Source organism: Rhineura floridana, chromosome 3, assembly GCF_030035675.1.
Source record: "Rhineura floridana isolate rRhiFlo1 chromosome 3, rRhiFlo1.hap2, whole genome shotgun sequence".
In the NCBI taxonomy this organism is placed as follows: domain Eukaryota; kingdom Metazoa; phylum Chordata; class Lepidosauria; order Squamata; family Rhineuridae; genus Rhineura; species Rhineura floridana.
This window is the reverse complement of record NC_084482.1, coordinates 200,518,297-200,541,031: the sequence shown is the minus strand read 5'-3', so window position 1 is coordinate 200,541,031 and position 22,735 is coordinate 200,518,297. Positions and strand designations below refer to the sequence as shown.

At 43.4% G+C, this 22,735-nt stretch overlaps 1 protein-coding gene across 3 annotated transcripts in view; it reads right to left on the bottom strand.

Moving 5' to 3' along the window:
* The window catches only part of AGPAT1 (1-acylglycerol-3-phosphate O-acyltransferase 1), a 49,217-nt gene that overhangs the window by 4,404 nt on the left and 22,078 nt on the right, over positions 1-22,735 (bottom strand). For 2 of the 3 annotated variants that reach the window (XM_061619731.1, XM_061619729.1), the window contains exons 2-5: positions 14,432-14,621; positions 5,534-5,667; positions 4,540-4,715; positions 310-405 (exon numbers count right to left, since the gene is read on the bottom strand). In XM_061619731.1, coding sequence (XP_061475715.1) covers positions 310-405; positions 4,540-4,715; positions 5,534-5,667; positions 14,432-14,616 — 591 coding nt within the window. In that variant the 5' untranslated portion in view covers positions 14,617-14,621. Of the gene's footprint in view, positions 1-309; positions 406-4,539; positions 4,716-5,533; positions 5,668-14,431; positions 14,622-16,091; positions 16,541-22,735 lie in introns of all 3 variants that reach the window. The other variant, XM_061619730.1, reaches the window with a different exon arrangement.

The following is a 22,735-nucleotide window of genomic DNA, read 5'->3' as shown; positions in this document are numbered from 1 at the left end:
GTAATGTAGGCCGGTATTAACGTCCCCATATTGCAGACGGGAAAGATCAAAGCTGAGAGACAGAGAAAGAGCAAGTGGCGTGGCTAAGACCACTCAGGAAGTGTGTGGCGGAGGCAAGCATAACTGGCGGCTTCCCGGCTCACAGCTTGCTCTCTCATCCGCTACTCGGCACCTGTAACAAGGCGACCTTACACATCTTCACTCAGAGGTCATCCCCGCTGATTTCATATGGGGCTTACTCCCTGGTAAGAGGGCATAGAGACTGCGCCCTTAGTCACCCCACGACGAAGTAAAGAGGGCACCCCTTACCTGGGCTTGCACAGCCAAATGGAAGGCACCCCGTTTGAAGGGCAGCATGGAGCCATTGTGATTCCTGGTGCCCTCTGGGAACACCCAGACCCGAACCTGCAAAAAAGAAGGGGGCCAGGAAGGAGTGGGAGCAGTTCTGGGTTATACAAATGCAGCTGGAGGGGTTCCTCTCTCCTCCACCCCCACCCCGCCGCTTTAAAAGCTTGTCCCCATGGTTGCCACCACAAGAACCCACCAGATGAGCGACTCTTGGTTCAGCTCCTTTCCCCAGCTGGATCGTACAAATTCCCCTACCCAGGCCCACACCTGCTGAGCAGGACAGGCCTATGCACTGAAAGTCTCTAGCCCAGTTTCATAAGACGAGCCCTGCTGAGTCAGGCCAAAGTCCCATCTAGCCCAGCCTTCTGTTCCCACAGTGGCCAAAAGATGCCTCTCCTAGGATGCCCAGCAGGACCCGAGTGCAACCGTGGAGGCAGAATACAGCCTTCATGGCCAGCATCCATTGACAGACCAAGTCATGGAGGATAAGGCTAGTTTTCCTTTAAAGCCATCCAAGCTGTTGGTCATCACTATAACCTATGGAAGCAATTCCATAGTTTCCATAGCTTAATTATGCACTGCAGGAAGAAGTACTTGCTTGTGTCGGTCCTGAATCTTTCTGAAGAGGCGCAATTACCTGGTGGCATCGTCAATGGAGGGGCATTCTGCGTATGCTCAGAGCAGGCCCAGCTCCAAGTTTTTTTGGGGGGGCAGGGGGGCTTAGGCAAGCCGACCTTCGTTGCCTCCCCAAAGCAGACTGTGCTCTCCCCACCCTTCTTGTGGACGGGCAGGCGTTGAGCCGAGCTCCCAGCCCTCACAACGTACATGTAATGGGTTTTGCAGCCACATTCGTGATGCTGATGTGGCCGGGCTGACCACTACATGCATGTGGCTTGAGTGCGCTGCTCAGCGATGCTGGCCTAACAGAAAGGGATTGGGGGGGGCATAGCACTGCCACTGGGGAGAGCTCTCAGCCCATGGTGGTGGATAGCTCAGTCACATGAATGATATAGGCCCCACCCCTCACATATGCATATTGAGGGGGGGGCAGCGTCATTCATATAGCAGTGCCAGCCACAATACATGTGCCCTGTGGGGCCGGAGTGCTCCTTGGTGCTGTAGCCGCCAGGCTAGGATTCATCAGCAGTGGTGGGCCCTTCTGGGGGCCCTAGCATTTGCCCCTCCGTGCTGGGCGCTGGCGACTTGCCTCGCTCAGAAGCATTTGCCACCCACCACAGGGCTGGCACAGAAAACAGGGTGAAGGTCTGGTGTGGCCAGGCTTAAAATTAAGCTCTCCCTCCCAGGATAGATGGGGAAAGAGGATGTTTCTTTAGAGCCAAATCCTTCCCTAAAGGGAGAGGGCAGAGTCTGGTCTCTCTCTCTCTCTTTCCTGCTTGGTGTCTCCCGTGTAGGATCTCGTATTTTATTGTGTCACACAGCGGGGAAGACCTTATATGCTGAAGGCACAACAACAATAGCAAACTACATGGTGAAGAAATTTCTCTATACTGTACCACCCACCCACCCACAGAGTCACGCACCTCAAGAGCTCATTAAAACCAGCACATGGATTGTTGGAGCCTGGAATTCGTCAGAATTGTCTGTCTTCCAGCAGTTCAGACAGAGCGAGGATTTTATGCTAGCTCAGCTGGATAAGTGACCCGTTTTTTTTTAACGGACTAGCAGGCAAACCTCCTGTCTACATTTATCATTTTCTTATCTATATAGCTAAAGAGATTTGTCAAAGTAACAGCAATTAAGATAACCTAGATGAGGTAAGACTTTCCTTCTTTATTTACGGAACTAAGGGGGAAGAAAATATAAATAGCTTATCTTTTTTTTTTTATTGCAAAAAGCTGACATGGAAAATTGCGTTTTAAAGATTACAACGGATGAGAGCTTTCTGATTGGGAGAGATAAGAAATCTTTTTGATTTACAAGACTTTTGTGTAATATATATAAGGGACTATTTTTTCTGATCTACTTTTTTTTGTTGTTGTTGTTGACGAATCTGCTCATTCTCTCTGCTACTAGTTATTTAAACGCTGTGAACTAAAAGCTGTTTTTGCACTTCTGGACATTTAAGAGATAAGGACTGTCTAGCGTGTGACGTTAGTTGGTTGGAAAGATTAACTCCTCTGTAACTGGATAAAGAAATAAACTGCTCTTTGCTTGGGACATTGAAAATTGAAGGAGTTTTGTTCTTTTGGTTTTAAGAATGGCAATTAAGAAGATCATGGATGTACAAGAAGGGACTTTATTTCTAGACATGCTTCAGAAAATAATGGATGGGATTAACTCAATAAAACAAGAACTGAGAAATAATAGACAAGCGTGGAGAACTGAATTTCATGAAATGAGACAGGAGCTGAAAGAAACTCAGGATTCTATGAGAAAGGAGAATAAAGATAGATCTGGAAAACAAAAAAAGGATGAAAGAGAAATTAAAGGCAAGGTTCAATCTATGGAGATTGGCTTAAATATGGACATGAAAAAAGATTTGGATTTCCTGGTTGTGACGGATCCTGGAGATAAATATTACAGTTTGGAATACAGCGCTGTCTCTGAAGGAATTGAAGAGATTGGAGATAAAGATATTATCGGTTCAAAAAAATTCCTGGACTGGAAGGATTTGATGGAACTTGAAATGGAGAAAGTTAATAGAATTAATCCCTGTTTTGTGTCAATGGAAAAACCTTCAAGAAATGTACTAGTGTATCATGTGGAAAAGAGGAGCAGAGATGCGGCTTTGAAACAATACTTCAGTGTTACGTTTGGATTTGATGGTAAGAAAATATCTGTGATGGAGGAAATTCCTATCAGACTTTTATTATATGACTATGACAGCAAGATTTTTGGGTGCGTAAAGATGGAAGATGGACCCAATATGGATAATGACAGAAGAGCGATTTGAAACTACTGGACTCAGTAGATTTGATGAGTTGGATTAATTGACATGTTTATTTAGAAAAAAAAATTGATTGACATATATCTCAAGGATTGGAAACTTCTCTTTGACTTTTTGTGGAAGATTAAAATGATATGATGTTAATGAGATTTGAAACCAACTAAGATAACTGCTGGAGGAAGGTGATTTTATAATCTATTAAGAGATAGGTCTGTTATATATTATAGATTTATAGTTGAATTATAGTGTTTTGAAATTACTGGATTTAGTAGATTTGATGAGCTGGATTAATTGGCATGTTTATTTAGAAAAAAAATTGATTGATATATATCTCAAGGATTGGAAACTTCTCTTTGACTTTTTGTAGAATATTAAAATGATATGATGTTAATGAGATTTGAAACCAACTAAGATAACCGCTGGAGGAAGGTGATTTTATAATCTATTAAGAGATAGGTTTGTTATATATTATAGATTTATAGCTGAACTATGACAAATCGGAAGTCAATATTTTTATATATATGTATTTTTTTTGTATTGTATTAGTTATTGATTTGTGTTGTTTTCTTTTTGTATTATTTTGGTTTTGAAAATTAGAATAAAAATTGGGAAAAAAAAAAACCAGCACATGATGCAGGGCTTGTGCCAGCTCAGAATTCATGCGGGAGGGGAGGGATTATGAGTTTTAAAAGCACCCACACAATCCACCCGTGCAGTGTTGCTAAATTTTTCTTCATGCAGCCAGATAAATTCACGCAGAGCAAAGCCAAAAATCATTCTGCCGAGAGAGGCGAGTTTACTTTCCTATAACCTATTTTCTCTCCACCCTCAACCTTGCGCATTCCGATATGGTACATTTCACACACACACACCTGATAGGACTGTACCAGTAATGTAGGACCAAAGTAAGGGGAAAACTCCAAGAGCTCAACACCGTGATGGTAGACTTCCTTCTCTCACCCATGCCCTGAGAGGACTGTAGCAGTAAGTTAACATTTAAAGAGGGAGGGAAATTCCAAGAGGCCAGCGGCACAATGGTACATTTTTCACACACGCCTGAGATGACTGTGCCAGTAAACTAGCTCAACACCATGAAGCATGCACTTAAGGATTTTGGATCCCCCCCCCCAGTCTCAGTCCTCCACATTCCATACTGAATACCCAGCCATCCCAGAGGCATAATTCCATTTCTCTATCCCTTCCTTCCACCACCCGCTTCCAGATTACCCACCATTCCCTAATCCACCCACCCAGCCCGTACCTCCCGCTCCATCAAGACTCACATCCTCTCTCAGCATGGTTTGGGCAGCCTCAGCCATGACGCTGATGGCATCGTCCGTTTTCTTGCGGTTGATAAAGATGATGCCCCCCAGCCAGCAAGCCAAGCCCACAGTGCCCATGTACATCAGCTCCTTCTTGGCGATTGGCACGCACCGATCTGGCAGCACCTCCATCAATCCTGCAGGGCGGGGGGAAAAGCGCAGGAGTTGTCCTTGGCAGCAGAAATAGGCAGCCCTGCCCACTTTACCCGAGAATACTGGACAGAGGAGGGACCATGGCCCTGTGGTACAGTAAATGCTTTGCATACAGGAGGCCCAAGATTCAGTAGCTGCCATCTCTAGTCAAAACGATCAGGGGACAGGAGATATGAAGGGGAGAAAAGGGGACACAAAGACAGAGAGACCTCTCTCTGCCCGAGAGCCCACCGCCTGCCATAACAGACCAGGTATGGGGAACCTGAGGCCCTCCAGATGTAGGCTTCAACTCCCATCATCCCTCACCATTGGCCATGCTGATTGGGGCTGATGGGCATTCGAATCCAACAACATCTGGAGGGCCACAAGTCCCCCAGCCTATCCATAAAACCAAAGAAAAAAATGTTTTCCCCCTCCCCCTTCCAGAACTGTTTTATTCATAGTTAACTAACTAAGAAGTCGACCAAAATACACACAGTGGATTCAGGGTTAGCCAACATGGTGCCCTCCAGATGATGTTGGACTCAGTTTCACATTGGCCTCAACAAGCACAGGCTTGGGTTAAAGGTGGTGACAGAAGCAACATCTAGAAAGCACCATGTTGGCTATCCCAGATCAGATGACCTTTGGAGATCCCTTCCAAACTCTACTATTCTATATTCATTTAAAATCAGGCAACAACTCTAATAATTTAGTGATATGGGGGGGGGAGCTCCCAACAAATGGATTAATTCTACTCACACTCCTCCCACATGACCGCCTCCCAACCCAACCCCCAACCCCTTTTTCCTCCCAGCCATACCAAGCAAATCAAGGGAGCTCTGATGGTTGGACACTATCACATAAGGCTCCTTGATGTTGAAGTTCTCCATCCCCCGTACATCAATCTTGATCCCGTACAGATATTTCACATGCAGCATCATGAACCGGATTATCCTAGAGATTTTTTTAAAAAAGAAGAAGAGAAGAAAGCTTATTAACCTGTGGCTTCTGCACTGTGCAGTGCACATACAGCACTGTGGTCAGTTATGATAATACCAGGTTGTCTTCCATTCCCAATAAACCACCAGTTAAAAATCATTTGAAGCACTGACATGTCTGGGCGTGCTGATGCTCCCTCGAGAGGCCAGCATCACTCACTGCAGCTTTCATTATTATTATTATTATTATTATTATTATTATTATTACTACTGCTACTGCTACAATAACCACCTCCTTTGTCAATCTAACAATTAATAGAGACAATCAACATTGACCAAAGTTTTATTATACTAATCTTTTGTTTCTTTTTCTTCCCTTTGCTTCTTTTATGTTCTCTGTCTTAATGTTTGACAAATTCTGAAATTGTATGAATAGTGCGACAGTCGTTTGTTTTGGATTTAAACTTTTAAGCAACCTCCCCATATCTTGTTTGCTTTCAACCTTTTAAAAAAATATTCTGAAAGCAGCCCTAAAGATATTTTTTTTAGAGGGAAGATGATGACATGAAGCCCAGAACTCACTGTCTCTTTTGATCTCCTCTTTTTAGAAATAGGCCCCAAATTTCTCCTTACCATCTCTACATCAGTTCATGCCGTTGTATAAATCTATGGTGCGGCCGCATTTGGAATACTGTGTACAGTTCTGGTCGCCTCATCTCAAAAAGGATATTATAGAGTTGGAAAAGGTTCAGAAGAGGGCAACCAGAATGATCAAGGGGATGGAGCGACTCCCTTACGAGGAAAGGTTGCAGCATTTGGGGCTTTTTAGTTTAGAGAAAAGGCGGGTCAGAGGAGACATGATAGAAGTGTATAAAATTATGCATGGCATTGAGAAAGTGGATAGAGAAAAGTTCTTCTCCCTCTCTCATAATACTAGAACTCGTGGACATTCAAAGAAGCTGAAGTGCCTATAACTACTTAAGAGGTTTGTCTCTCTCCCACACACAGACTCACATGGGCCAGCACAAGGCATTTTGTCTGGGCTCTTTTGGGAGGAAGAGTAAGATATAAACAAATAAATAAAAGTAAATTTTACTGCCTGAAGTGAAGGGCCAGATAGCTCCCCAGGACACCCCACACAGAGAAGCCAACTAAGCGGCAGCTGACTCTTAACTTTTTTTTATTATTATTACATTTATATCCCACTTTTCCTCCAAGGAGCTCAAGGTGGTGTACATGATTCCCTTCTCCCCCTTTTATCCTCACAACAGCCCTGTGAGGTAAGTTAGGCTGAGAGACGGTGCCTGGCCTAAGGTCACCTAGTGAGCTTCAGGGCTGCGTGGGGAGTCAGACCATAGTCTCCCAGGTCATAGTCCAACATCCTAACCACTACACCACACCGGCTCCACAATGGCAACAGAGCAGTGTCCACCACCACACCCAAGGACAGGACAGCATGCTAGTCTAGGGAGTGCAGAGTAGGGTGAGGAGCACACACAGTTCTGGCTACAAAAACCTCACCGTCTCCCACACCATATATAGGCCACCTTAGGTGGCAGCCTCACTCCACATGGTGGAGGGGGGGGGAGAGAATTCCATTTGGTTCACTTTTATCTTATCTGCCCAATCTGCACTTCCTGAAACAATACACAAACCAAAACACAGCCATCCTTGGAAATGTGCACTTCTCTAAATGTTGCAGTGCAGTTCTCCAGCCAAATCATGCGTACGAGAATGCACGAGCTGGGGTAAAATGTGCGTACAAAATGCATCTGTTAATGAACAGAACATGCAAAAAGGTATTATATTAGGGAAAGTTCCTTTGCAATAAAGTATATGTCAGGCAAAATTGATTTTTTAAAATAAATGTATATATTAGGAGAAATTTGCACTAAAATCCTACATGAGGACTTCCTTCATGAGATGGAAATGTGAAGAACTGAACTAAGATTGGAAATATGAGAAAATGAAATTGATAAAATTAGCTCATCCCTACCTGGCTCTCCTCCCCCCCCCCAACAGCCCCCCCTGCACTTGGATGTGGTGGCGGGCACATTTAACTCTCTCAACCCATATGCACAGAAGCAAAACACTCCAGTCTAACCCTAAGCAGTGCCTGGATTTCCTGGCAAGGCCTGTTCCTTAGTCAATGCCCCCGCGGGAGAAAGGCAACCCACACTCCAGCATCTTAACACCAAGCTGCTTTTGCAATCCAAAAAGAAAAAGAAATTGTGTTCTGAGGGAAGTGAGCACGTTTAAGCTCCTGTCCCGCCCCCAGGGCATAATACCTTTTCTAAGAAAGCATGTAACCAAATGATCTCTGCAGTGCAAGTTCTAACTGGATACACTGTTAGACACTTTCCGGCTTGGTTGGAAGGCATATCCAAAACAGCCCAAAATGGCAGCAACTGTACAATCCCCTCAGCCAGCAATGGGGGAAGCAGTGGTCCTCCGACTGTTGCCAGATTCCAGCTCCCATCAGCCCGGGGCCAGCATTGCCAATGGTTGGGAACAATGGGCGCATGGGTGTCTGAAGGAATTTTTTTCTGGGGTGGCGGGAAGGAATTAAAACCAAAAGGGGGAGCAGGATAGTTTCTCACACACAAAAATGAGAACGGTGTCTGTACATTTTGCCTCATTTCTCAGGTTCTATGAAGGCTAAAAACTTATGCTTTTTTTTTTAAAAAAAAAGCTGGAAATCTCGGGATCAGGGTTCATCTAAGGTGTGGTTCCCAACCTGGGGGCCGGGAAGTAATCCAGAGGGGGCCGTGAACAGTAAAGAAATGAATTATTTATTAATTTTTTAAAAAAAGTCTTCACTCCCTCTACACTGTCTGCTTTCAGCTGCCGCTGCAGATGACACCTCCCCCTTGCTCCAAACGAGAGGGGAGGCCTTTTGCTGAAGCGCCAGAGCGTCTTTCAGGCGCACTAAGGGCAGGCATCTGCCTATAAAATACATGGCAGATGCCAAAGGAGGCTGAGGGTGGAGCTACCAGGAAGAAGAGGGGATTACTATCACTGATTCCCGTCTCCTTGCACTGCCGCTACTGGCAACGCCCTTACTTAGAATGAGAGGAGAGAGCTTTTTGTGAAGCAAAAAGAAGGAACCTGCAAAGAAAGGCTGCTTTCCCCCTTCCTTCCTGGCAGCCAGCCTGCCTCCCTAGGGGGAGGGGGTCACAATTTTTTCCCGCTTATAAAGGGGGTCCCATGCTCATAAAGGTTGGGACCACTGATCTAAGGGATACTACCCACCTTCCTCTGTGGACTCCCATGGATGGCAGTTGTTGCCTGACAACATCTGGAGGGCCACAGATCTCTCCTTTCCTGCCCTAACCCTTCCAAAGTCTCTTGCTCCAAGCATGTGATAACATCCGGGGGGGGTGGAGGTGGCAGGGGAGAGAGAAGAAAGAGCAGCAGCCAAAACACCCAGCTCTTTTTAAAACCTTAAAAGAGTCTGTGGCATTCCTGGACTGCTTATCTCCATAAATGCCACAAACTTCCTCCGGCTTGAGGGCCAAGAAGCCTGGCTAGGAGGTACACTCAGGACTCTGCTGCTGAGAAACTTTTCAGATCAGCAGACTGGAAGTGTGTGTGGGGGAAACAGAATAATTTTCTTCCAAGGCGCCAGCAGGCTGTGGTAGGTGTGGGCACTGCATCTATGTAGTGTAGCACACATAGCCCACTTCTGCACATCACGCTAAGCCAGGGTGGAGAGCCTTTGGCCGTCTAGATGTTGCTGAACTACAACTCCCATCAGCACCAGCCAGCATGGCCAATGGACAGGGATGATGGGAATCGTAGTTCCGCAACATCTGGGAAGCCAAAGGCTCCCCACCTCCTGTGTTGAGAAACCATGACTTACAGCAAACATGTGAACACGCCGGCTTCCCAAGGAGGAGACCCCCAGCCACTCTGCTCCCCCCTCTACATTTTTTAGGCCAGTGGGACATGGTAGCTAAGCCAAGATTTATTTATTTTTATTTTATTCATTTATTTAATATTTATAGGCCATACTTTCCTAAAAATACAGCAAAGTGGTATACAACAACAAAATTACAAGAAGGTCAATAAAAACATCAATAAATACTGCTTGGGGAAAAAAAGACAATAATTATTTATCTATTTAAATAAATAAATGGGTTTGGCTTAGCGTGTTGTCCGAACCCAGGATCATGGTTAAGGTCGTTTCCTCCTCAAACCATGGTTTGTCCTCTGGATACAGGCTGTGGATACTGTGACATGGCACATGCTCACACTTGCAGGTTAACATGTGTGGCACCTTTACCAACAAACATTGCCTCATCACCACATTAGTTCAAGAGCTGCCTGGCACTAAATTTGGCACAGCCTCAGAATTTTTGCCCATGAAACCGTTGGGGATTGGGCAAGAAGGGAAAAGTCATGAAACTCTTTGGTTGGCTTTTTCACATGATGTTTACTGTATGTTCACAAATGCTTCTTTCCCTGATCTCAGCTTTGGACCCATTTTAGTTTTTGTTTTTTTTGTTTTTTTTAAACACCCACAGGAGCTGCTTTAGAGGGAAGATAGGAAGAGACCACACAGAGATGCCATAAAGCCAGTCAGATTTTTCACTTGGTGTCACAAAGCCAAATCAGAGTAAGGGCACAGTTTTCTGCCCTCACTCTGAATGATTTTAAATGTATGAACTACTCTGAAATATTTTAATCTCATTTCACAAGGCCTTCCTCTCAATCGCTGAAAAACAGGCATATTTCATTGGCCAGGGTGCATTCTATCACTCAGCCTACAAATAGTTTCCAGTCTATCCTCTGCCCACACCTAGCCTAGAACTCCAACGATCTGATTATGGACAAAGCCATCAAAGAAGGACCGTAGCTCAGTGACAGAGGATCTGCTTTGCATGCAGAAGGTCCTCGGTTCAATCTCTGGCATGTCCAGATAGGGGCAAGAAAGATTCCCTGTCTGAAATATCGGAGAACCACAGCCAGTCAGTGTATGCCAAGGGTAGCCAACATAGTAGCCTCCAGATGTTTTGGACCACAATTCCCATAATTACCGGCCACTGACCATGCTAGCTGGGATGATGGGAATTGTAAACCACAATATCTGAACAGCACCATGTTGGCTACCCTGGTGTAGATGATACTGAGTTAGATGGCTCAACGGTCTGACTATAAGGCAGCTTCCTAAAACCCCTTTGGGGGTTTTGGAAGGATTTTGCATCCCACCCTACTGCACAGGCCAAAACATCCCAGAAGGCTTTGACTACCACCCTCTTCCTCCCTGCATACTCAAGCCATTTATTTATTTTTTATTTAAAAACATTTATAAGCCACTTAACATTTAAAAATCTCTATGCCAGCAGTTCCCAAACTTCTCACCCCCACATGGGCCGCTTGAAAATTGCTGAGGATCTTGATGGACCAGCTTACGACTTTTCTGTCTCTTGTAGCAATTGTAATTTCATAAAATTCCAATTGTAATATAATATAAGAAGAGAAGCAATGAAAACACAATTAAAAATCAATATGAATATTGAATGCGATGGATGTGCTGTCTCCCATCTTCAACCACAAATAGGAAGACATGCTGCCTGCAGACCACCTGAATGAAGCTTGGGGACCAGTGGTGGTCTGTGGGTCACAGACTGGGAACCCCTGCTCTGAACAGTGTACAATTATACAGGAAGCTTCTCTGTTGTTGCTGTTCTGTCCCCGAATATAATGGGTGTCCTGAGCCTCCCTCTTTCCAGGCCTTGGAATGGCAAAAAGCTACTTCCACCCACTATCTTTTTCTACCCCTGCTTTAAAAGATTCTGACAGAAGCCTGGGTCCCACACAGCCAGCATGGAGTGTGTAAGGTGGCAGCTAGACAGCTCACTGCTATGTCATCTGTGTGGACTCTGTGACCTCAGCTTTGCAAAATCATGGCGATAAACATGTCGCCCATTAGCAGATTGCAGCAACTCCAGCATTTGCAAGCAATAATCTCTGATCATCTATTATTACATAATGTGAGGTGATGGGGGGGAGGTCCCCTTCTCTCGCTTCTCCCCTTCTCTGTTTTTCTTTTCTCTCTCTCTTTTTGTTAAATTTACTATTAAAAAATCAATTTTAGAACAGCCCTTGCTTAAGTTGTCATGAAACTCTTTGGATACCAATGGGCAAGTCCTTTAATTCAGAGCGCTGGTGCAGAGACAAAGAGGGAAGAATTCTGTGCAAATGCTTCTACATGTGGAGCTGCCTCCCTGAGGTGCCCTCTCTCTCTTTTCCTTCAAATCTGTCAAATCCGCCCAAGACTCACCCATTCCACATGCATTTGTCTTCAGCCACATTCCTGCCTGAAATCAAGCTGCAAGTACATGTAACTGCATCTGTCCACTTCCTTCCTTCCTTCCTCTATTGCAGGGTGGGGAACCCTTTTCAGCCGCAGGGCTGCATTCCACTCTGGGCAAAATTCTAGGACCTACATACCTGTGGTGGGCAGGGCCCAGAAGCCAAAGCGGCTAGACCAATCAAGGCAAATTTTACCTTTGGTACAGTAGGCTAGTTAACACATACACCTACACACCCCTGCTTGTGTGTGAGAAACCTAAGGAAACAAGGGGCATTATCAGAGTTCGTGGAGAAAGCCAGGCAAAAACAATCAAGGAAGGTGCAGGGCAGCACCAATAAGGGGTGTGGCTGGAAAGGGAGAGGTGGCTTGGAGAGAGTCCCAAGGGCCAGACAGGGAGGCTTGGAGGGCTGCATTCAGCCCCTGGGGTTCAGATTCCCCACCCCTACTCTATTGTCTGTTTTAGACTGTAAACTCCTAGGAGACAGAGACCTGTCTTATGTTTGCCTATGTAATTCCATGAGGCAGGGGTAAGCAAGCAGACTTCACACTTTTGGTATCACTTTATTACTTTTTAACTAGAACCCTGAGGTCGACAACTTGGAGCCAGAGGCAAAACCAGGGCTGTGGAGTCGGAAGCAATTCTGGGTGGAGTTGGAGTCGATAGAAATGTACCGACTCTGACTCCGGCTTCAAAATAAAATTAATAATTTAATTTTTTTGTTTTAATGCATTTTAAGGTCTTTTTATGATGTCTTAAAGTGTTTTTAGCATTTCTCTTTGCCGCCCTGGGCTTCTGTTGGGAGGAAAGGCGGGCTATAAATCAAATAATAAATCAATCAATTAACTAAATAAATAATATACATTTGCCATTTATGAAGGAGTCTTGAGTCGGACAGTAGAAAAATAGAGGAGTTGAAGGTTTCATGTACCGACTCCACAGCCCTGGGCAAAACAGAACCTCAGAAGGCAACAAATATGCTAAGAATTAAAGAAGAGGGCACCTCTGAGAACATGCTCAGGCCAGGAGTTTGTGGCCAGCCCTGCAACCAGCCCCACAAGTCCTTTCACACACAAATCAGTTCCTCGTCCACCAGCCCCTGCCCTCAAGCAATCTTATCCAGGAACTTACTTTTGGCTGGGGGGGGGGGCTTTCTAGTTTCTACTATTGTTAAAACAACTGAGAATCAGAATTCCTTGCAGATCTATAACAAAGACTTATCCTTTTACCAAGGCTTTCCTTGGCCCATAAGACTGGGTCAATCTTATGTGTTACATGCTTGAATCCCCTGGATGTTTGTTTTATTTGCCTTTATATGCTTTTCATGCTATTCCCCTCTTTTACACATGTGTAAATTGATTTTATTCATAGAAATATACAAGAAGCTTAACTTAAACACATAAAGCTCTGAACGTAACATAAATTATTATTTTTTACTTGATTTGTTAGTCACCTGTTACCCAAAGGTCCCCACGTCACTTACAACACTGTTAAAAACAGAAATAAATAGGATATACCATAAAAACATCACAAACAACAACACCCTCCCCCAACAGCCACAGGAAGCTTTGTGAACACACTAATAAAAACCAATTATTACCTCTGTCTATAAAATAAAAATCAGTTCCAGAGATCAACACGCACAGCAGTAGTCACACAAGGAAGACTCGCAACAAAATGCCGCATGAAGATGACGTGTGTCACTAGTATCCTTAATGTTACTATAGCAGAAACATACAATTTCCACAAAGTAGAATCTGAGATGGTGGCATACACTATTAATTTCCTTATTCATGTACATTGCAAAATCAAACCATTTAGATCCCAAATTATCCCTTTTTTAAGCCACTCTAGCCAACTTTGTCAACTTTTCAACCAAAGCTATATCCCAGACCTTTTAATACTTTTATCTTTTTTTTTTTAATACTGCTGTTTTACTGGTTTTAGATTGTATTTTAGTTTTAATGATATTGGTGGTTTTTTTTTAATATTGCATACCACTTAACAGATTTAAAAAATATGAAGTGGTTTACAAAGGCTTTTAAGTAAAAATACCCAGAGATGTAGCAGAAGCTCCCAATCTACCTTCTACTCACCCAACTCTAAAGGTATCAACGTACAACTAATGGAAATATAGAAAAACAAATTCCGCACATTACACGGAGATATCGAAGTCTTATGAGTATTCACTGGTAGTCTTCAACATAACATGATGTGAAAGTCCTGTCAGCATAAGGATTTTTCCTTGCACAACTGAACATTCTCCCCTCTCCTTCCCGCCATCCCTCATGCATCTCCTAAATCTGTTCTAGGGGTTCCCCCTGGAGCAAATTTGGGGAAGGCCCAGAGGGAGGAGAGGGGGGAAAGTATTGTGGCCCAAGCAGAAATCCTTGGGCTGATAGGTTAGTTGAATATTGCCCAAAGGCCCCAACACATGTACATATGCGCACACCCCTCACTCACTTCATGTTCTCCACATTGCGTCCACGAACTGCACAAACAGGGATGACAATGACGGCCAGGAAGAGGATGTAGCTGTTGTAGAACGCCATCTTGCAGAAGTATTTGAAGGTGGCACTCCATTCATAAAGAAGTGGGACCACCACCAGGAACAGAATGAGGAGCCACTGGCCCAGTGAAATCTCCATTGTCCCTGTCGGGGGGTGGGGCGGAAAAAAGAAGTAAAAGAAGAGAGGGAGGAGTTAATTTAGCTTTTATTTTAGCAGGCGTTTGAAAGCATTTTTAATTTCGTAGTTAGTTTTTAATTGATTTTATCTCTATTGTGTTTGTTACACTTATGATATACCTCTTCAGCGACTATTGCCATTAAGCAGTATATAAATGTGTCGAAATAATAATGATGATTTATGTATTTCAGATATTTATATACAGCTTTATGTCAAATAGAGCCTCCCAAAGGCAGTTTCCATAAAAATGTACATCAGACACACAAAAGAAAAAAAATACAGTTAAAAACTAAACAACTTGTAACAGTTACTTTCTTTTGAAGAACAGGACAGAAAAAAGGGCAACTAAGAACTTCTGCAGAGGGCATGGATTGGTTGGGTATATAAGGGGCAGAGCTTGGAAAAGTTACTTTTTTGAACTACAACTCCCATCAGCCCCAGCCAGCATGGCCACTGGATTGGGCTGATGGGAGTTGCAGTTCAAAAAAGTAACTTTTCCAAGCTCTGAAAGGGGTAAGATTATCTTTAGGTATCCTCATGTCATATATTAAAACCCTTATGAGTATTTCAATAAAAATATTGAAATTGAAATCACTTCGGTTCAGTGGATATAGAATTGCAGCCTAAGTGCACTTGGCTCAACCCACACACCCACGAAAACTACTTTTGGCTATCAGAGAAACGACGTTTCAGATATTTACACTGCATGTAAACATTCACATAGTACACTATTTTTAGTTTTGTTTATATTTATTTATTGTTAACATTGTTGACATTTGTTCTTGCCTTTCTGCAAAAATGTTGCTTGAGGCAGTCAACTGTAATAACACAATATATACACACAAACACAGAGTCAATAAAATATGGATCTCAATTTATTCCAGAGCAGCCCAGGGGCTCAAGAGATGGAATAATCTAGAAAGTTTCCCAATTCAAAATTTTCCTGGAAAACCACATCACAGCTGATTTTATTATTGTTAGATCTTTATCCCAGAGGATCAAATGGGTGTACATGGTCCTTCCCATTTGATCCTCTGTGTACAGGCAGGCAAACTCTGGCTCGAAGGCACCGTTTGTTTAGCCACGCTGGGTTAGACAGGACCTATAGGAACACTTTTTTGTGGCTTGGGGTTAGACTGCAGTTGGGCATGTTCAGCTACCAAACCATCAAAACGCTACTTCGAGACAGCCTGAAATCTGCACCCAAGAGATCTTCTCAGGTAAGTAATTACAACAGGTTCCTTAATTTGCATACTTTTGCATAATTCCATTCTAGTGCAACAAGGAGTGAACCACTTTTACGCAGATCCCCAAAGCAGTACACATACAGCTGCTGAGATTTCACCAGGCTTATTTCTCCAGAAATTATACTACTGAAATTTCTAGCCTAGCTTAGTTTTAAAGACAAAGACAGACAGACACAGACACACACCTACCTCTCTATGCTCTTCCATTGGGCAACTGTAACATACATGTAGGCCTGGGCAGTCAAGGCCATCGTGCTAACGTCATGTGCAGAGAGTAACAAAAGAGGTAGTGCAAGACACCGGTGCACATGGGTGCCGTGTTCTCTTTGGTATGACCGAGGGAAAAGCCCAAGGCTGCTGGCAGGCAGGAGAGTGGGCTGGCTGGCCAGCCACCCAGGAGCTGTGAAGTTTGGATTCCTAGACGTGTTGCTTCCAAAGTATTCCTCCAACCAGGCTCCTAGCAAGCAGCCCAACTGTGTTGTGGCAAGCTGCCCAGTTCTCCCTACGTTCCTTTGTTCTGCCCCCTACACACACACACTTTCTCCTTGGAACAAGAGTTCCTCAAGTTAGGGTGGAACAAGAGTTATCTCATATTTGTACCCTGCTTCTCTCATTTTTCAGCTGGAAGCCTGAAGAAGCTAATACAATATCAAAACACAAACAAAAATAAAGGTGCTACAATAATGACAACAGCAAAATAAAAACATCCCTAACAACAATTCAATTCAAAACAGGGAATTAGGGTGGGGAATTATACAATTCAATTCATGCACAATCCATATGCATTCAATCCATTTCCAGAAGTGCAAGCATTTCCTGTCGCAGGACTCTCTAAGCAGGCAGAAAGAGATTAATATAGCGATAGCACAGGATATGTAGTTAAGCTACGGATTTTGCTACGGCAAGATGTGGTGACGGCTTACACGAGGGATTGGTTCTGAATCTTTTTGAGTCATGGACCCCTTTGAGAATCTGATGAAACCTATGGACCCCCCTAAATAAATAAACACAATATTTTATTGTAATGGAAATTGATTTTTTGAGCATTCAGTTCATGGACCCTCTGAAGCCCACCCATGGAGCACAGGTTACGGACCCCTGGGTTAGACAAAGATCAATGGATGCTTGTCCCGATAATTGTATGGTACCTCCAGGACCAGAGGTAGTAGGGGCCCCTCAAGAAAGACTTTCCCGGGGGGGCAGGTGTATTCTGCAACATGGTCTTGACACAATAATAGTTCATTAGGGGTGGATTTATGGTGGACTGTCCACATATCATTCTGTTTTATTCGTTCTTCTATGATGCTTCCCCAGTACTACCACATTATTGCTGGTCTACTGCCAATGCTTGCTGTGGCTCTTGTGGGGTTTGCTTTTATGGGATAAGTGGTTACATTAATGTTTTTAAATGTGATGCCTCTCCATCCTCAGTCCAGTCAAGCAAGAGATATGATCAGAGTTCATTCCAGCCAGGCAGAAACACTCAAGGAAGGTGCAAACAGGGCCAGAGAGGGGCGTGGCCTTGGGAGAGTTCAGAATGGTCATGTGTCCTACTTTACAGAGGACAGTCCTCTAATGAAGGGCTAATGAACACTAAAGTCAGGATCATTCAGACCATGGTATTCCTGATCTCTATGTATGGAAGTGAAAGTTGGACATTGAAAAAAGTGGGTAAGAGAAAAATCAACTCATTTGAAATGTGGTGTTGGAGGAGAGCTTTGCGGATACCATGGACTGCGAAAAAGGCAAATAATTGGGTGTTAGAACAAATTAAACCAGAACTATCACTAGAAGCTAAAATGATGAAACTGAGGTTATCATACTTTGGACACATAACGAGAAGACCGAATTCACTAGAAAAGACAATTAATGCTGGGAAAAACAGAAGGGAGCAGAAAAAGAGGAAGGCCAAACAAGAGATGGATTGATTCCATAAAGGAAGCCAGAGACCTGAACTTACAAGATCTGAACAGGGTGGTTCATGACAGATGCTATTGGAGGTCACTGATTCATAGGGTCACCATAAGTCGTAGTCGACTTGAAGGCACATAACAATAAATATATTGGATGCCTTTCTCTTTCAGGATCTAAACAAAAAATCAGATTTGTATTGTATAAACGTCAGATTTGAAGCTGCCCATCTGTACTTCGCAGCCTGAGCAGGCACACAGATCGCCTGGCCACAGACTTCCCCCACCATAGTGAGACATCCTGTCATTTCTTATTAAAATGATCCTATTTTCCTCTAAATTTTAGTCTGAGACGTACATACAAATGTTATGCAAATCTGTCTCCCCCCCCCCTTTTTTTTGGCTTTCTGCATGGAAAACCAGGCCAAGGTCCTTTTCCTAAAGAGGAGCTCACATGAAGAATCACAACTTTTACTGCCCAGTGAAAGGCAGGCAGAGGGGAGTCAGGCCGTTCCATAATCCTGGGGCCACAGCAGAAAAGCCTCCATCCCTTGTGCCCACCTGCCGCAGTTCTAACGGCAGAGAGTTACTTCAACCCACTCCCCTCCCAGAGAAGCTGGGGCTGCGTTTTTCAAAGTTTCTTTCTTTTTGTTTATTTTTTATTTCCATTTTGCATTAACATATGTTTAGTTACAAAATAATACAAAAAACCTACTAACTCCCTTTCCCTTCCTTTCCCCAACCCCTATCACCCCCCTCCCTCACTTTCCCCTACTGTCTATTAACTTTCAAGATTTTATTTTGTAGTTTTCTTCTCTGTGAAACTTCCATTCTTAAGATATCCACAATGATCTGAAAGGGTAGCTTTTCAGACTTTCTATATCCAGATAACGCTTTGCAGGACCAGCCCAAGGGATTTTGCTGCCTGAGGCAAAATCATGAGCTGGCATCTCCTCTCCATGTCACCTACAAAAGCTCATTGGACTGGCAGCGGAATCTAGCAATGGGATAGCATCTCCCCAACGCATCTGACAACAGCGGGGTGGTTATGCACAGGGAAGGGCTGGAGCTCACCATTGGAGTGTCTGCTTTGCATGCACACGGTCCCAAGTTCAATCCCCAGCATCTCTAGGTAGAGCAGGGAATGTCCCCCTGCCAGTCAGTGTTGACAACACTGAGCTAGATGGACCAAGGGTCTGATTCAATATAGCCCCCTATGCTTCTATGATAGGCCATGAATCACACACAGCTCCGTCTTCCAATGGAGGGGGAACCGCCAGAGGATCACAGTCGGCCCACAGCAGCTGCCGCCTGAGGCAATTACCTCTCTCTGCCTAATGGTAGGGCTGGCTCTGCTGACTTGTCCGCAATGCAAGCTTGAGCCCAACTGCTACGAGCAAGAATACTTCTTATGTATCTGTTCTCTCCACATAATGGCATTATGCCACTAAGAGGGCTTTAGCTTTCACCAGATCGACAGGCGCAACCTGAAGTTTAGCTGTAGCCAAATAAAAAATAGAGCGTCCGTATTCAGAGGCAATACACGTGTGGGCATGCTGACACCACAACTTTAGACAGTACAAACCTAGGCATGTATTACTTGGAAATTACTTGGAAATAAGTCCCATCAACTGCTGGGAAAAACAGAAGGGAGTAGAAAAAAAGGAAGGCCAAACAAGAGATGGATTGATTCCATAAAGGAAGCCACAGACCTGAGCTTACAAGATCTGAACAGGGTGGTTCATGACAGATGCTCTTGGAGGTCACTGATTCATAGGGTTGCCATAAGTCGTAGTCGACTTGAAGGCACGTAACAACAACAAATTTCAGTGGGAGTTATGTCCATGTATAGGTCTGTAACCTGTATCTATCTGAAACTGGTTTAAGACTCACTGCTTCCACACGACCTGTAGTTTTCTAACACTGCCAAGAATTATTCTTGCTTAGTCCTTTATGGCACACACTCCATCCCTCAGAAAGCAAAACCAAGCACCTCCTTGAACACACCGAGCGGGGAAGACCAGCATAAAATGCTTAAAAGCAGACCAAGAGGCCTCTTCTCAACAGCATTACCACCCACCTGTCAGTCACCTGAAGTATACTTGCTGCGGGCGCAAAGGAAAAAAATCAGGAGCGCACTAAGAGTGTGCCACAGCTTGAATTAAAAAAGAAAATAGGAGTGCCCTCCAAGTTTGAATTCAGTACTTTCTGAATTTGGTGCCATTTCTGTTGCTGTACAGTGTTCAACCGAAGCCTGCAATCTGGTTAAATGTATACGGATACATGATAAAGAGAAAAAAGGGAGTAAGAAAACTTAAGATTGAAAAATGATACAAGGGAAGGGGTTGACAATTGCATTCTAGAAGTGAAAGGCTCAATATATAGTAAATAATAAAATATCTGGAATTATTATGCATTCCAGATCCCTGGCATAACAGGATGATGTTATGCTCGTCTTTGTTCACAAAAATAATAAAATCATACCACACCTTAAAGGCGTGATATATCCTTCAGTACTCTTTTTGTGTTAACTTTTCCATGAATGCCAAGTACCAAACTTTATTGTGCCAGTACTCCAGCACTGCCCCTTTTAAGTCTTTCCGGTGTTTTGCCAATGTTTGACAAGCAGCCATTAATAAATGGCCCACGAGAGTTCACTCTGTACATCCATTCTGATCTAAAAAAAGGTTCCGGGGCCAATTGTGGGAGCCTGTCCACGGGCTGTTATATATAATCTGTTGAATTTTGTCAAAAACTTAGTTCCAGAACTGTGGACAGAACCACCACATATGTGCCGTAATCTGAACAGCTTTTTCAGCAAAAAGGTATAGTGGTTGCATGCATATTCAAGACAGCCTTACAGAAGCAATTGTATCTGTTTGCCATTTTGAGCACAGACGCCTTAACGTGATTAGAGGCCATTTGCACCAATGACTTATTCCAGAGATTAGATAAACCAATCTTTTTTTTTTAAGTGCTTAGATATATCCTAAGCAAATCTTGCAGAAAAATATGCACGGGCACACACGCACAGAATTCACCAGCCAAACAACAAGTTTTTTAAAAAAAGCAGCTCAAGCTCACCCCCCACATACCTGGATGACGTTGTGTGGCTTAGGCAAAGTGGCTAGCTATGACCCAGAAGGAACTGTTACTCCCCTCACTCACACATCCAGGATGGGGTGGGTGGGGGGAAGATACCTGCAAATATGGCCTAACAGCATAAGAGAAATGACCAGGGATCCAACCGGTCAAAGACAGAAAGAAAGCTCTGTTGCAAAAAGACCATCAGGAGGAAGAAAAGCAGGTTTTGGGCAGGACCAGGCAGTAAAGAAAAGGCTCTGCCTCCAAACTCAGCCTCTGGCCCCAGCAGAAACATCATCCCGAAACAAACCTGTCAGACAAGGGCAGAAGGCGAACACAAAGAGTTCAGTGTCATTTCTCTTGTGCAACCTGACTGGAAACTTGCCCCAAGAGGATCCCAGTAGCCAAGAGGGAAGGGTTTGTGGAGTTTTAAAAACTACACACTACATTTCGATGGAATGTCGGAAACAAGATTCCTGCTTTGTTCCAGAGATGGTGAGATTTCCAACTTATCACTTCCTGCCCGGCGGCCTACTTGAAGAAGTGGCTTACGGTAGAGCTGCAACGGGTTTATGTAAGCAACTGTAATGTGCTATGCTAGATGCTGATGACTTTTAAATGTATTTTTAATGGCTTCATTTAGATCTTGCATTTTATTAAATTCTATGGAATTCTAATTCTAATTCAATAATATACAGTGTAGGAATTAAAAGTACAATTAAAAAATCAATATGAATATTTAATAATGGATGTGCTAATCCACAGACGCACCGTGGACCAACTGAATGAAGCTCACGGACCACTGATGCTTCACACAGATCACAGTATGGGAGCCACTGGTCTACCTGTTTTATTTGTTTGTTTAATTTTGAAAGAGTTAACTGCTTAATCTAAGAACTCTCTAAAAAAGTGGTGTGCATAATCAAACTGTAGATAAAACACAGTTAAAACCCAGGGCTGTGGAGTCGGAAGCAATTTTGGGTGGAGTTGGAAGAAATGTACCAACTCCGACTTCAAAATAAAATCAATAATTTAATTTTTTTGTTTTAATGTATTTTAAGGTCTTTTTATGATGTCTTAAAGTGTTTTTAGCATTTCTGTTTGCTGCCCTGGGCTCCTGTTGGGAGGAAGGGCGGGATATAAATAAAATAAATAAATAAATAAATAATACACATTTGCCATTTATGAAGGAGTCGGGCAGTAGAAAAATAGAGTAGTCGGAGTCGAAGGTTTGATGTACCGACTCCACAGCCCTGTTAAAACCCATCAGGTCAAATATACATAGAAGAGTTATCATTAAGAACACAGAAGGACACAGATAAGAACCAGTAAACCTTTCCACATGAATATAGGAGACTAAATTATGTGTCTACAGAGGCTTAGTGAAATACAAAAAAGTCTTGAGCAGATGTCTAAAACAGGGATTCCCAAACTCTGGTCTGCAGACCACCAAGTGGTCCATGAGCTTTGCTCAGATGGTCCACAGTGGGCCTCTGGATTTGTGGCATCCATTGCAGTAAACATTTGTGTTGATTTTTAATTGTATTTTTATTGCTTCTTTTATTTCTCGTATTGTATTTTATTGTATTATAATTTGCATTCAATTGTAGTAAGATAACAATATATACAACATAAAAAGCCGTAAGAATACATTTAAAAATCATACACTATCTGGCACCGTGCACTACAATTGCAACAACAGGCAGAAAAATCATTAAGTGGTTTGCTAAGATTTATTTATTTATTTATTTTTATTTATTTTATTACATTTTTAGACCGCCCTATAGCAATAAGCTAGTTCCTCAGCAATTTTCAAGTGGTCTATGGGGGGAAGGTTTG